Source organism: Dermacentor variabilis, chromosome 10 (genome assembly GCF_050947875.1).
Source record: "Dermacentor variabilis isolate Ectoservices chromosome 10, ASM5094787v1, whole genome shotgun sequence".
In the NCBI taxonomy this organism is placed as follows: Eukaryota; Metazoa; Arthropoda; class Arachnida; order Ixodida; family Ixodidae; genus Dermacentor; species Dermacentor variabilis.
In genome coordinates, this window is record NC_134577.1 from 111,688,549 (window position 1) to 111,705,115 (window position 16,567).

Genomic DNA, 16,567 nt, shown 5'->3' on the forward strand with positions numbered 1-16,567 from the left:
TAGGAAGTGACCACTCATTCGATTCTGCACATAAACTTTGTATGGCACTCGTTATGAAAGCTCCCGTGGCTACGCGGATTCCTAGATGGTGGACCGGATCTAGCATCTTTAGCGCGCTCGGGGCGGCAGAATGATAGATCACGGCACCATAATCTAATCGTGACCGAATCAGGCTCTTATAGAGATTCATTAGGCACGTCATGTCACTACCCCACGTAGTCTGCGATAGAAGTTTCAATAGGCTCATTGTTTTCAGACATTTTTCTTTAAGATGTTTTATGTGTGGGATGAAAGTGAGTCTATTGTCAAGTATAACACATAGAAATTTGTGCTCTTTGTTTACAGGTATCTGTTGTCCACACAGTTCTAAGCAAGGATCCGGAACCAGGCCTCTCTTTCGTGTATACAGAACACAAGAACTCTTGTGATTATTGATTTTAAATCCATTTTTCGCTGCCCACTGTTACACCTTGTTCAAACCATGCTGTACCTGTCTCTCGCAGACTGTGAGGCTGCAGGATTTAAAACCTATTTGTATATCGTCTACGTAGACGGAATAGAAAATAGCTGGTGGTAAAGATGCACGAAGCGTGTTCATCTTTACGACAAAGAGCATGCAGCTGAGTACGCCACCCTGGGGTACCCCGGTTTCCTGAATAAATGTACGCGACAGTGCAGGACCTATTTTCACTCGAAATGTACGGTTCTCTAGGTAGCTCTCTATAGTATTTAGCATATTGCCGCGGATACCTAGCGCGGAAAGATCGCGCAGGATTCCGTACCGCCAGGTTGTGTCGTACGCTTTTTCCATATCCAGAAATACAGATAAGAAAGATTCCTTGTGCACGAAGGCATCGCGAATGCTCGCTTCGATGCGCACAAGATGGTCGGTTGTAGATCGCCCTTCCCGAAAACCACATTGAAATGGGTCAAGCATTTTACTGGACTCTAGGAGATGCACGAGACGGCGATTGATCATTTTTTTTTCAAATACCTTACAAAGGCAACTTGTCAGGGCTATCGGGCGGTAACTTGCCACTGAGGAAGGATCTTTGCCTTGTTTCAAAACCGGGATCACAATGGCTTCTTTCCATGTAGTCGGGAAGTATCCCGCAGCCCAAATCGTGTTGAAAATTGTGACTAGTGTAACTTGGGTGTCTTTATGTAAGTTTTTGATCATTTCATACATGATTCTATCAGATCCCGGTGCAGAGCTCTTGCATGCGCTCAAGGCAGCTCTCAACTCGGCAATGCTGAAAGGACAGTTGTATGGTTCATTCTGTTGACATTTTCTCATTAGTGGCTTACATTCTTCTATTTGTTTATATTTCAGAAAGGATTGAGAGTAATGGTTGGCACTTGACACGCTCTCAAAGTGATCCACAAGTGAGTCCGCCTGATCTTGTAGGGTATCGCTTTCTGTGTTTACCAAAGGGAGTGCATGTGCTTGTCGCCCTCTTATCCTATTGACCCTGTTCCAGGCTTTCGCCTCATCTCTGAACGAGTTAATACTCGATAGAAATTTCTGCCAACTTTCTCGTCTGGCCTGTCGGCGGGTTCGCCTGCCTTCGGATTTTACTTTTTTAAAGTTGACTAGATTCTCTGCAGTGGGAGAAGCGCGTAGCAACCCCCACGCCCTGTTCTGTTTTTTACGAGCGATCCTACAATCGTCGTTCCACCTTGGGACACGCCGTTTGCAGGCCAAGCCTTTTACTTCTGATATGCATTTAAATGCGACATCTATTATGAATGCTGTAAAAAACTCGACTGCAGCGTCAATTCCTAACGAAGACAGGTCAGCCCATGAGATACTAGTTGGAGATCGAAATTTCTCCCAATCAGCTGTCTCAATCTTCCACCTAGGAGCGTATGGTGGATATTCGTTTTCTTTATATGATCTTAGCAGTATAGGGAAGTGGTCGCTACCGTAAAGGTTGTCGGTAACTTCCCATTCAAGTTCAGGCTGTACAGACGGGGAGACTATACTAAGATCTATTGACGAAAAGGATCGGTTTGCAAGAGAGTAATATGTGGGTTCTTTCTTACTGAGAAGGCACGCTCCAGAAGAAAAAAGGAACTGTTCAACAAGGCGACCTCGCGCATCTATACGCGAGTCGCCCCACAGGGAGCTGTGCGCATTGAAATCGCCAAGAACAGCATAAGGTTCTGGAAATTGATCGATCAAGGAGTGAAATTCATGTTTGTTCAGTTGGTAATGTGGGGGTATGTAAAGGGAGCAAATGGTGATGAGTTTGTTTAGTAGGACAACTCGAACCGCCACTGCTTCAAGGGGCGTTTGTAGCTGGAAAGGTTGACACGCAATACTTCTATGAGTAAGAATCGCAACACCACCCGATGATGCGACGGCATCTTCGCGATCTTTGCGAAACGTAACATACGTACGGAGAAAGTTTGTGTGTTTACATTTTAAGTGTGTTTCCTGTAAACACAGCACTTTTGGATTATGTTTGTGGATGAGTTCTTGCAAATCATCAAGGTTTCTAAGGAGACCTCTGATGTTCCATTGAATGATTTGTGTATCCATGTTTAAGGCAAATTGGTGCTGTGTTTACGGAAACGGAGTGGATGCCTTATATAACAGAGCCCTTTCGAGGCCCTGTAATAGGTGTTTTGTTCTTTCTGAAGCGTTCGAGCGATTCTCGACGCTCCTTAGGCGTTTGGTGCGCCTTGGGGACAGGTGTAGTGTCCATTGCTTCGTTTGAGGTGCCGGACAAGCGCTCTTGCGAGCGAGAGGTTTTCAGAGGGAGTCCCGCCTTGGCGGGCAAGACCCCTGCGCCCACCAGACCGGAGGTCGATGGGGCTCCCTGGGGGATTTGGCTGCGCTGGCCGTTGCCAGCGCTGGAAGGGGCCTCGGAGGTTGGGGCAGCCTCGGCTGCACCCACCTTCGGGGTGGATGGTCCCTTCTCCTCGGTTGACGGAGCAGCGCTAGCTGCAACCGCCGCGGGGGCAGATGGCGTAACTGCCGACTCACTGCCTGTGGGTCGGACAGCCGCCGGAGGCCGTTGTGACGCTGCCCCCTTACGCGCCACATCGGCAAAGCTGCTCTTAGACAGGTATGACACCCGCCTACGTGCCTCCTTGAAAGATATATTTTCTTTGACTTTGATTGTCACAATCTCTTTTTCTCTTTTCCAGGACGGGCAGGCGTGCGAGTATGCGGCGTGCTCGCCATCACAGTTGACACAATGTGCAGTCTTCTGGCATGTCTCGGAGGAATGTTCAGTGTCGCTACACTTGGCACATGTCATCCGGCCTCGACAGTTCTGTGAACTGTGGCCGAACCTTTGGCACTTATAGGATCTGAGAGGATTGGGCAAGTATGGCCTAACACGAAGTTTGATACAACCGGCCTCGATGGACTCGGGGAGGACACTTGAACCGAAAGTGAGTATCAGGTGTTTCGTATTGATCTCTTTACCGTCTCGCCTGATCTTAATTCGCTTAACATTTATGACATTCTGTTCACTGAAGTCCTCCAAGAGTTCAGCTTCAGTGAGCTCTAGCATGTCCTCGTCCGAGACAACGCCGCGGGTGGTGTTCATGGTACGGTGCGGAGTTACTGTTATTTGGGTCTCGCCAAATGAGACAAGTTTCGGCAGTTTCTCGTACTGCTTCTTATCGTGGAGCTCCAAGAGAAGATCACCACTTGTCATTCTCGACGCCTTACATCCTGTTCCAAAAACTTCAGTTAAAGACTTCGAAACAAGGAACGGTGAAATGTTACGCACTAGTTTGTCTGGGTTTTCTGAGTGGATCACATGATATCTAGGAAAGTTCTGGACTTGTCGTCCGAAAATCTGAAAGAGATCTTCGGTGCGCCCTCATTTGTGAGGGCGATCAGGGAGTTTAGGAAAAGCGTTTTCCATGAGTACAGTAGGGTTTTCGGCCGCGATGCCGACCACCCACCATGGAGCCCAACAGGGGGACGTGACAGGAGTTCCTGCTAAAGAAACCCTGCCAACGCCAGCCGTACATCACTGCTATAACCAAATACAGCATAACCAAGGCTGGCTAGCTACACAAGGTTAACCCTTGCCGCCGGGAGACTAGGAAGTTAGCAGAAGTGAAGAGAAGACAGGAAAGATGAAAAAGGCGAGAGAGAAAGACGAAGATTGGAGAGGAGGACAGGAAAAGGCGACTGCCGATGTCCCCCGGGTGGGTCAGTCCCGGGGTGCCGTCTATGTGAAGCCGAGGCCGAAGAGGTGTGTTGCCTCCGCCGGGGGGCAACACAGCCAGCACCGGCTCAAACACCCAGCATCGGCTCAACCCCCAGGATCCCCTTTTCCCCAGACACGGCTAAGCCGCGCACGGCTACACGCGGGAGGGTCCAACTCTCGTGTGCTCGGGTCCGTTGTGTCGCAACACACAAAACGCCTACTGACGCAGACGCCCCTGCGGGGAAAAAACATATCATGCGTAGTATGCCATGGCATATTGTTTTTTATGCCCCAACATTTTTTTATATCACCAGTGGCCATGCCATACAATTCTATTTTTGATATGGATTTCTCCCAGAGTTGCACATCATTTGAACGAGAAATCAAAAAGAATATTAGGCGAATCAACAAATTGTCGCGAACTAAATTTTTATATTCTTGCCTATTACAAATATTTCAATTTGGGATTGAAGCAGGTGACTTCAAAAGTATTATCCACATGGAATAAATTCTCAGAATGACACCACTTTCCGGATAATATTCGCAGTGTTTCCGACGAGATGCGTCGGTGTTTAAGCAATTTTCGTGATTCACTGCACAAAAAAGTGTGTTGTTAAACAGTAAGCAGAATAACAGTGTATTTTTACCCCAAGTTCGACAGTGCTTGTCTCAAAGCTGGTGCTAGTTTCTTAATTCGATTAAAGTGGATGTGACTTGTGCAATCGCTCGTTTCAATTCATTTATTTCAATTTTTGCCCTTATATGATTAGTTAAAATATTCTTTGCTGAAATTGTGTGAGTCGATACTGCATTTTGGTTTACAGAGTTATGCTCGCTTTTTCAAGCAATCAATCTAAATGACTAGATTTGTGCTATATGCCACAGGCGGTTTTAAAAATTCTGTTAAAGTTAAAGAGAACTCTTTTTCTTGGTTATTTCAGGATAATTATTTCCTCATGGACGCATAAGAGGTGTTTCAATTTGACTTGGTCATCTGGCATTGCCTTTATTTCTCGGTTTATAATTAGAGCGGCGTGTTTCATTTGCTAAGGACATGTTCAGATTATCTCAGGTGGCCTTAGCGACGTGAGGTTGGGCTACAGGTCGGCAATGTTTTCACTGTGCTGCTTCTGCGAACTCGTCCTTCATCCAGGGTTGAATTCAGTGAACTTGCAAATTCGCTTCTCACGTCCGTCAGAATTAACGAGTCACTCATTACTCTGACGGCGGTAAGTGCCAGCGCCTTCGCAACTTTCAAGGTGACGTCATAAGATCGCTGGTCGTTACTGGCCTCTCGGAAGCCTTCGGTGTGGTTTCCGCCCGACGTGACTGCTTCCAAAGTGTAATACGGTTGTATGGTGGGCACGGTGTGCGACACGTTGCCCACGTCGGTGGATGCGCTGCTCGCAGGAGAGTCGTCACCATCCGGGAAACGCAGTCCTGTTTGAAAACAACGAAAGAAACGAGAATTAGGCTGTTTGGAAAGTACCTTGTCACAGTGGCACTCAAGTAGTGAATCAGTATTATAACATTATTTTGTTAATGAACCTAATGTGCTGCTAATCATGAGGTCGTGGGATCAAATGCTTGCAACGGCGGCTTGATTTTAATGAAAGCGAATGCATGATCTCATTATAAGATCGTTGTTTTGGATCGTAAAACCACGGCCTCATTTATCATCATCATCAACCTATTTGATGTCCTTTGCAGGACGAAGGCCTCCCCTAGCGATAACCAATTACCCCTGTGCTGCGCCAACCGGATCCAGCTAGCGCCTGCGAATTCCTTAATTTCATCCCCCCCCCCCTAGTCCTCTACCGCACTCGCCTGCGCTGCCCTTCTTTTAGCACCAGTTCTGTAAAACTAGTGGCCCACCAGTAATCTAACTTACGCACTACATGGCCTGCTCAGCTCAATTTATTCAGCTGAGCAGGCCAGTTATTGTCCTAATGTCAATTCCTAATGTCAATTGGTATATCGGCTATCCCCGTTTGCTCTCTGATCCGAGCCGCTCACTTTCTTTCTCTTAACGTTACGCCTAACACTCTTCTTTCCATCGCTCCTTGCGGGGACCTTAACTTGTCCTCAAGATTCTTCGTCTGTCTCCAAGTCTCTGCCCCATATGTCAGCACCGGTAAAATGCACGAATTGTACACCTTGCTTTTAAATAATAATAGAAAGCTTCCAGTCAGGAGCCGACAATGTCTGCCGTATGCGATGCAACCCATCTTTATTCTTCTGTGAATTTCCTTCTCATGATATGTGTTCCGTATGATTTCTTGAGCTAGGTAAACTACTCCTTCACGGAATCTAGAGGCTGATTGGCGATCCTGAACTCTTGTTCCTTTGCCCGGCTATTCATCATTATCTTTCTCTTCGTCATATAAATCTTCAGCCCCAGTATTACGCTCTCTATGTGTAGGTTTTCAACCGCTTGTTGTAACTCGTCTGCATTGTTGCTAAATAGAACAGTGTCATCGGCAAAACCAAGCTCGCTGAAATATTCGCCGTCGATCCTTTTTCCTTAGCCTTCCCAGTATAATAGCTTGAATACTTCTTCTAAACACGCAGTAAATAGCAATGGAGAGATTCTCCCTCCCTGTCTGACCCCTTTCTTTATAGGTATCTTCCTGCTTTTCTTGTGTAGAATTAAGGTAGCTGTAGACCTCTGTAGATATTTTACAAGTTATTTACGTAAGCGTTCTGCACTCCTTGATTACTAAATGCCTCTATATGACTGCTGCTATCACTATTGAGTCAAATACATTTTCATAATCTATGAAAGCCATCTAGAGGGGCTTATTGTACTCTGCGGACTTCTAGATAACCTGATTAATGACATGGATGTGATCCATTGTAGAGTATCTCTTCCTGAAGCCAGCCTGTACCTTTGGTTGACTGAAATCCAGTGTTGCTCTCTTTATATAGGAGATTATTTTGGTAAATACTTTATGTAATAGAGGCAGTAGGCTAACGGGCCTATATTTTGTTCCATTCTTTAACGTCTTCCTTTCTGTGGATCAGTATAATGTATACATTCTTCCAGTTTTCTGGGACCATTGCAGCCGATACGCACTTCGTATAAATACCGTCCAGTTTTCCAACCATTATGTCGCCTCCCTCTTTAATTAAATAGGCTGCAATTAACTAGACTGCAAGGCCCTTAGGACCTCATCGGCAGTTACAGGAAGAGTTTCTGTATCTTGTTCGTTACTCTTTCTTACGGAGGCATCCTGACTCCTCAGGGCATTGTACAGGTCAGTATAAAATTCTTCCGCTTCTTTTACTATATCCTCGAGGTTTCTGATGATATTACCCTGCTTATTTTTAGTGCATACAGCTCGATTTGTCCTAGGCCAAATTTCCTTCTTATGATTTCAGGCAGCGTACATTTTTTAACAATATACTTTCAAATATCACTTATTTTCTCCTTTTTGATCAATTTTCACAGTTCCGCGAATTCCATCTTATCTCTTGAGTTGAACACCTTCATTCTTTGTCGTTTCTTTAGGTCCCTTTTTACTTGGGAGGACTTGCCTACTGGTTGCCTTGGTGCCTTGCCTCCCACTTCAATTGCGGATTCTGAAGGCAGCGTAGTTGCGGTTTCATTCATTACTCTATGTCATCATCGTCTCTCTGTGCTAAGGCTGCATATTTGTTTGTAAGTACCAGCCTGAATTTGTCTGCTCTTACTCTTACTGCCCCTCTATGTTGACCTGTTTCTCCTTGATAAATTTTGCTCTTTACCTCTTCAAATGGAGGCGAATCCTAGCCCTCACTAACTTATGATCACTGGACTTTACCCTACCTGTCACTTCTACATCCTGCACTATGCTGCGATAAGCCGAAAGTATCAAGTCAACTCCATTTCTTGTTTCCCCATTAGGACTTTTTCAGGTCCATTTTCCTTTGCTACGCTTCCCGAGAAAGGTGTTCATTATTCGAAGCTTATTATAAGCGTCACCAGTTCTTAGCATCACTAAGGTCAATAATATCGCGAACACTGCAAGATAGTTTCTCAAAAAGGCCTGCTAAGCTAGCTTCACTCGACAGAGTTCGGGTGTTAGATGTATGAGATGGCAGTTGTGGAATATAAAACCCCTAAATTACAGTTAAAAATGAACCTCTTGTGTAATGATGGTCTTACAATCATTCATAAAAGCGGAGGGGGGGGGGGAGAAGTTGAGGACGGACCTAGATACGCAAGTGTCCTAAACGTAAGTGTACGCCGTGCCACAAAGCCGCTTTTTTACTGTTTTGCTAGAAGCATAGAATGACATCGGACGATAATTCCCCAAGCATGCCGCAATCTTTATGTCGCCCAATTTTCAGTCCATGCCAAAACTTATAACGTTAATTTTCCACACCGGACATAAGACTGTCTTTCCCTCCATAAATTCATCTGCTTTCTGCATAGCAATAGTTGAAAGGCTACAAGCACAACAATTAAATTATATAAAATTGCTGCTTAATATTGAACCTCCAAGATGAAGGCTCACCCTGCTGTTCCGCGTAAGCCCTGTAAATATTCGCCATGACAAAGTTCGGCACCAGATTCATGTACATGGGCATCAGTTCCTCCACGCTCAGCTCGCATCCTGCGCTTTGGCCCCCGGCGTCGAAGCAGTCGCGAACCCTACGTTGGAGCTCGTTCAGTTTGGAAGCGTCTGGAGCACGCAAATCGAATTCCAGCACAGCCTCATCCGGTATAATGTTGGGCTGCTCACCGCCTTTGCGGAAGATACCTGCGAAGCACAGAACATGAGATTCAGCTGGTGACTTTTGACATTAATGAAATAAATGACGCGAATTTGGTCTGCATCGACATATTTCTTTCGCTGGCGTAACAGAAAACATTTTGTTTACACCTGCATGCGAAATTTGCGCATCTGGGCCCGAATTCACTAGGCGCTTGTACGGAAGTTCCCTTAGCGATTAAGATCATCGTGGTGAATTTGCTGTCATCACAGGAATCGCGACCATGGTTGGTAGGTGGCCAAACGCTGACCCGTGAGAAAACACTCTTATATAAGAAACGGCCGAAAATGGTGGAGATGTATTCTTATTATATGTGCACTTTTAAGTTCCAATATTCTCAATTCCCGCTATGACACGGTGATTCTATGACATGTGTTGGACTGATCTATTAACTTGATGACAAGCCTGCAAACAGATATAGTACGTACATAAATATAACATATAGCGTAGCACAGGAAGAGCTTCGACTCCGTGCTCATTGACTGAGGCAGCAAGTCTCTCACAGGGAAGACTCGCATCTGGATTTTGCTTGCAGCCTCGTTCCTAAAATAATTGCGCTCATTTTCAACGGAAGAATTACCAAGAACGCAACGTTTGCATCTCTGGCGTATGGGACAAGGTGGAGAGGGGATAAAGTAAAGAATCTTTATTAGAAATTGGCAACATATTGTCATGGGTGGCGATCATGTGGTCGGTGTTTAGACAATGAAGCGACGATCGTGCGGCTTTCTGGTCTGCATGCGCTAGCCTTACCATTGCGGTAGCGTTGTGCGCCTTTGCCTTGTAAATGCACCCTTCGTATATAGATTCTCCCCGTGACAATATGTTCGTTTCTCGCTATACGCATGTAGGCGCTCGTTGTCCTCATCAATAACTGTCAGCCCATAATATCGTTTAAAAGCCAATGGCGCAACTTTTGACGCCATGTGTTACTGAGACTTATCTTCCCTCAAAAGAGCCCGTTCTTAATACTTTATCTGAAGTTAGCGCAAACCTTAGGTTGCATGTTGTCACACTAAACACAAAGAGCTAGTTGCACAACATCGACTTCTCTGCAGTGCGCAAAATTATTTATTTTTCTTGAACCAGTTGTCAAAAAGCGTCGACGTACTCACAATCGTGTGCTTCTTCTACGCAGGTCTGTGCTGCCCTATCTTACTGAAATTATTTTTTCGTTTTCTTCCCTGGTGTTGGTGCTGCTGCCATGGTGTATTTGCGTTGCACTGTCTAAAGAAATAAGGACCCTTTTCGAGGAACTGAAACGTGAACTTCATGCAGACTTTAAAGATTTTAGAGACACATTTGACAGAGATTTTCGGAAAGAAATGAGGGAGGTGACGACCAGCCTTACGTTCATTAGTAAAGAGTATGATAAAATGAAAGGGGAGAACAAGGAACTGAAAGAGGCGAACGTTCTGCTTGAAAGTCGTTGCAGTTACCTTGCACAGCTGTTGAAGGCTCATGAAAGTTGTCTCCTCCATGCCGAACAATACTCTCGAAACACAAGTGTTCAAATTAAAGGTGTTCCTTGCAACACGCCAGAGAACCTAACCGAGATAATAGGTAGAATTGCAGCAAAAGTGAATGCCTGTATTTTCCCAATTGACATTGACGTAATTCACCGCGTGCCGACAGCAAAGTCGGCAGTAAAAAATACACTGGCGCAGTTCAATCGGAGGCGTGTCCGTGACGCTTTTCTTCAGAAAGCGCGCGCTGCAAAATTGGTATGCGCTGACGTTGGCTTTGATTCTGACATGCGAATTTTCGTTAATGAGAGCCTTTGCCCTGAACTCAAGCGCATTCTGGACGAGGCAACTGCGCAGAAACGCCAAGCCAAATGGAAGCATGTCTGGGTGCGCAATGGTAAAATCTTCGCTCGTCAAACGGATGATGCGCCCACAATCAGAATTGCATGCAGAGAGGACATTGCGAGGCTCACTGCATCATCAGATGGTGTCTAAAGCAAAAGGTGTCACTTGCGCAGAAATGACAACGTTTGAAAACATGTCGCATATCTATGCTTCTGAAACGAAGCTCACTTGCAGTGCGACATGCTTATACCGTAGAAGTTTTGTCTGCCCTCGTACATTGCTTGTAGGGATATTATACCAAAAAATAATTGCGTCATATTACTTTCCTGTGTGTCTGTGCTTAAGGTTGCGGCAGTAAACAGTTTCAGTTGTGATGAAGCATCAAGTTTGATTGCCCAATTTTATATTCTACAATTTGACAACCCCCCATGGTTGTTGTTACTGTACCAGAGATATCTACATATGTCGGCAAGAGCTCGGCTTGTTGCGCTTACCAACCATTTCCTGTATGCTCACGTACTTTATTCTTCTTATCATTTCCTGATGACAGTCAGTCAGTATTTGGAACGTGTTTGCCCCTGTGAACTGGGATCTATGGCAAAGAAAGGCTTGTTCTCAGCGTCGCATTTAAACATTCACTCAATGAGGCATAAGTACGAACAAGTGGATCAGCGGATACATAATCTACCGGTATCTTTTGATTGTTTCATGTTTACTGAATCATGGTGCGCACAAGAAAATGATCTCATCTCGATGAAATCATTCTCGCACTTCTTCTTGAACAGAGGGACCCGAGGGGGCGGCCTTGCAATCTATATTAAATCTTGTTATGCATCCGAGCTTGTTGATGAATTTTCACTTATAACAAATGACTATGAAAGTCTCACATTATGTCATAACCATCAAATCTTATCAGTCAGCTATAGGCCCCCGAAAGGAAAGAATGACCATTTTCTCAATTATGGTAACAAATTTCTAGAATTTTGTTCTTTTACCCGTTATATTGTGGTCTTGGGTGGCGATTTTAATATAAATACAGCTGAAGATAATTACACGTCACTTAGTCTTGCCAACATAATTGACTCCAATGGTTTTACAAACGTAATGGTGTCTCCCAAAAGGAATTACTGCTTCCAGCCAGAAAACTATAGATTTATACGTCGTGAATGCAGACACTACAGTCGAATGTGCTGGTAGATTGTCGTCCGACCTTAGCGACAATTGCCCAGTTTCTGTGTCTGCTGTACAAATACTTTCAACTTTAACTAGAAAAGCCCTTCTTACCTACCAGTCAATTAATAACACAAATCTTCATAAATTTGGAGAAATGGTAAACACTGCTGATTTGTCCGAGATTTATACTTATGGCAGTGCAGATGAAGCGTACAATACATTTATCAATAAATTTCATGAAATATATATGATACATGTTTCCTGTGGTCCACAAAGCGCCAATCTGAAAAAAATTCAAAACCATGAATTACGCCGTCTCTCTATAAACAGATAAAAAAGAAAGACAAGATGTATAAAAAAAATTTTATCCAGCCGAGATTTGGCCTTCAAACATTTCAGAAATAAATTAAACAGTGAGTTGCGTAAGGCGCGTAAGGAATATTATACGAATATATTTAACGAAGATGGCCTATGTGATGCGAGATTAGTTTGGAAAACAATAAACGCAGTCGTTACCATGCCCAAGCTCTCCAATTCCATAGGAGGTCTTACAATAAACGGTGTAACCTTAACTGGTACTGAACTAGCCGATAGCTTTAATAAACACTTTATTGGTCTCCCTAAATCAGACTACAACAAAGATGCTACCTGCTTTATTTCTGCACAGACACCTGACTCCTTTTCTTTCCACCTACCCATCCATTCGAAGTTTTGGCTACACTAATGGCCTTGAAGAATAGCTCCAGCCTTTACGCAGAAGGTCTGTCAGTAACACCAATTAAATTTGTACATGACCTTCTTGCACCTCATTTATCGTATATATTTAACCTATCGATACCCTCCTCTGCCTTCCCAGACAGACTAAAACTAGCCAAAGTGATTGTTACCCATAAACGATACAAGACATGGGCGACTATAGACGAATATCGATTCTGCCGATTTTCTCGAAACCATACTTGAAAAAATTTTGCTTAAGAGTTTGGAAATTAACTTTAATGATAATTGCCTGTTCACAGATTCCCAATTTGGTTTTAGGCAAGGCTTATCTAAGGAATCTGCGCTACTTAAACAAAAATAACTAATTTTGCAAAACATTGTAAATAAACTTCTAACACTGGGCACTTTTATTGATTTCAACAAAGCACTTGACTGCATTAATCGTAACATTCTTTTAGGTTAACTTTGCGCATACGGTATCAGAGGCAAGCCGCTTAAGCTGATAGGGTCATACCTTGAAAAACGGCAGTAATCTCTATGTGTCGACGGTTGTAGCTCCAGTTTTGAATATACACGATGAGTAGTACCGCAGGGCAGCATCTCAGGTCCGTTTCTTTTTAACGCGCATATAAACGATCTCATGCATATCTCGAAGAAAACTAAATTTATAATATATGCCGACGACACTAGTCTTTCTTTATATGAAAACTCATCGAATGAGCTCCTGCTTGAAGCGAACGTCATATTATAAAACCTCCATAACTGGTAACCTCTAAAGAGCTTAAATATTTATTATAATAAAACAAAGGCGGTTATTTTTCGTTCGATAAATCGGAAGGTTACGCTATCAATCCCACTGGTTATTGGGGACTACGCTATCAAACCCACTGGTTATTGGGGACTACGCTATCGAAATCGTAAGTAAATATAAATCTCTTGGCATCATATTTGACGAACATCTTAAATCGGCTAATCACTTCCGTTATCTTTGTTTAAGCTCGTCAAAATCTGCAGGAGCTCTTTCACGAGTTCGTGACTTGTCTCCCGTGAAAGTAAAAAAAATTAACATACCATTCATTTTTTCATTCTCAAATAAGCTACTGTCATCTTGTATGGGTAACTGCGGCTCGCGCGCATCTAAACTAACTACTCCTTCTGCAAAAAAAGCTATTCGCATAGTTTCTGGCTCAGATTACCTAACTCATACCAGGCCATTGTTTAATAAACATAGAATTTCTCCCATCCATCATCTAGTGTCATTTACCATACTTCACGCCTTGAATAACTTGAACTTACCTCGGGCTAAGTTCATAATCTAACTCTCATCGGTGACACAAACGCACAACTCTTACAAGCACCAGACGCAAAGAGAAATGGCATCTACCCCGACTTCGCACAACGTATGGCTCGCAAATGATGCATTTCCTGCTTCCAAACACCCTTAACACAAACAAACGGTACACAGAAAAATGAACCTAAACAAAAACAATCCAGCAATTTTTTGAGCAAGTGGTCGGCTCAAACCCAACTTAGGGAATTCGTTATATATTATTTGCCATGGTATAAAAAAATACTGCTATGTATTGTGTTTGAGCTTAATTTACTATAGTGTAGTTATGAATTCTAATTATGTTTTAAACCTTCTGTTTCTGCTATACCGTTCTTTTATGCTTTTTTGCTTTTGAGTGCATTCTATATTTGAGTTTTACGTTTGTCTTACATTAAGTTTAATTGTAATTCTGCATTGTGTATGGTTCCTTGATTCTGGATGTATGTGAAATTGTATTTTTTTACCTTCAATGCTGCCATTTTGTAAATGGGCCCGAAGCTGCTGGAAATAAAGCTCAGAACGACAGAAAGCTGAGCTAGTTGGTAAGAATTCATTATGCAAAAAGGTGAGGTGTAAAGACAGGACACAAGAGAAGTGGGCAACACGAACGCAGACTATCAACTGAAGGGAGCACCGAGGTGAAAAGAATAAAGAAGACTCAAAACTCATCTGCGCAAGCTCCGGAATGATATCATCACGTGTCAGGCGGGCACATGTGCCGGTCAACGCGAGAGATAACTGTTAAGGCACTTAGTCCCTTCCTTATGTAATGTAATCGAAGGCTGACTCACGCACTCACTTCCACCATTATAGCTATGCCATGCCTCTACCATAAGACGCCTATCTTCATTCTTGTGCCTGTACAATATCGCGCATTCATGTAACTCTGGCGTGCAGTTACAATCTAGGTTTTGTAAGGAAAGATTAGAAGGCGATCCACCGGTTAACGATCTTCTATGTTTCATTAGCCTCTGATTGATCACCGCCCCGTTTGCCATACGTACAACTGGCCGCAGCTAAAGGGAACTTTATAAACCCCACCCATACGACAGTCAGTAAAACTGGCAAAAAGCTGCTCCATGTCAGCTTTTTGTCCCGGGCATTTTTCTCTTGGAGAAATAAATGAATCTTAAATCTTGAAGATACTAGTGTCGCATTCGTGTGCGGATTATTACGATGATTGTTCTCTCAGCCGATTTGACAGACAATACTTATAAGATGCATTTGAATGCGCACACTTCTCAACACTGTTTTGCATAAAGCTACCGTTCTGAGTAATTACTCTAAACGAACCTGGGCTATAAACGTACATTAAATTGTCTAATAAACTATAGTGATGGCAAGGAAAAGAAAAGCCATAACGTGGCGCGGACATATTTTCGGTTTTTATTCTTGTAAAAAGTAAACAGAAATTAAAGGTAAGAAGAATGAAACAGAAAAATTGGATACGGCTCATGGATTTCGTGCACAGCATATTTAGAAGACAATACCACCTGGTCACTGAAATCTGTGGTTGTTATTCAAAGATGCTTTGCCACTGTCTTAATTAATGTGATTTGGAGGACTGAGAAAGCTGGGAGCAGTGAGACGCATGAGTTTATTGCTGTCAATAGTCAAACTGTACAGTAAAGTTACGGTGAAGCTCCATCAGCTAGTGTTTGTTTGACCGCTTTCAGAGAAAGAAGAATATACGCGATATCGCGCCGAACGCGGGTGGAAAATAAAGCAAAGGAAATGCTAGTCCCTTGATCGACGGTGTGGCGTAAAAAAGGCGCAATTGAGTGCGTGTGTTTTTACGTATAGTATAGTTATTTGTTAGTTTGTAAGCAGATATCCAAGCTCTGCAAGCGTAGTTCAATGACGTAGGTTTTAATTTTTTATCTGTTTATGCACTAGCTATGTGAAGGAAAAAAATTGCACTGCCGCTTTGGATTGTGAATATGAAATCTGCATTGTCATCTTATTCACAAGGTACCGAGGGACGCCATTAGGCGCCAGAAAGCGATAAAATTATTTGTACCATGTGCTGTGCTCGAACTCACGTGTACATTGTTTATATTACTGCAAGCCATATCACAGAAACACAGACAGTTATGTCCAAGGTTACTTAGTCCATAAATTATTTTTTCGAAGTTGGCACTAGGAAACTTGTGCCACATGTGAGCCATTTTTATGCAAATTATATTCTAATAAATATCCCACTTTCATTATGTCTTGCGTATCTCGGCATCACTAATAGAGCAGCGCTTCAAGACGGGACACAAAGGAACCACACACACACACACTGCGCCATGTCCCCTTCTGTGTGCCGTCTTGAAGCGCCGCTTTTTGCGTGATAATGAACCAACTCGCCCGTCACTCAATCCTTGCTGTGCCAGCCATATGAACCTCCGGTGTATTAATGTCTTTGAAAGTGGGGCTCACCTGAAACGCGGCATTCAGGACTTATTTGCTGCCTGAGCAAGGCGACATTGACGTAAGCAGCAACAGCGGCGTCCAACGCGTTGCGGCCTTGCCAGGGCGCCGCAGCCGAATGAGCGGGAAGGCCCTTGTAGGTCACCGCGTACTGGTTGAAATTCATGCAAAGAATATGCAGTTAT

At 43.6% G+C, this 16,567-nt stretch overlaps 1 protein-coding gene across 2 annotated transcripts in view; it reads right to left on the bottom strand.

Moving 5' to 3' along the window:
* Positions 1-4,513: 4,513 nt before the first annotated feature.
* LOC142560876 (xaa-Arg dipeptidase-like) overlaps positions 4,514-16,567 on the bottom strand; it is a 38,958-nt gene continuing 26,904 nt past the window's right edge. The window contains exons 5-7 of one of the 2 annotated variants that reach the window (XM_075673283.1): positions 16,392-16,533; positions 8,678-8,923; positions 4,524-5,618 (exon numbers count right to left, since the gene is read on the bottom strand). In XM_075673283.1, coding sequence (XP_075529398.1) covers positions 5,257-5,618; positions 8,678-8,923; positions 16,392-16,533 — 750 coding nt within the window. In that variant the 3' untranslated portion in view covers positions 4,524-5,256. Of the gene's footprint in view, positions 5,619-8,677; positions 8,924-16,391; positions 16,534-16,567 lie in introns of both variants that reach the window. The other variant, XM_075673284.1, reaches the window with a different exon arrangement.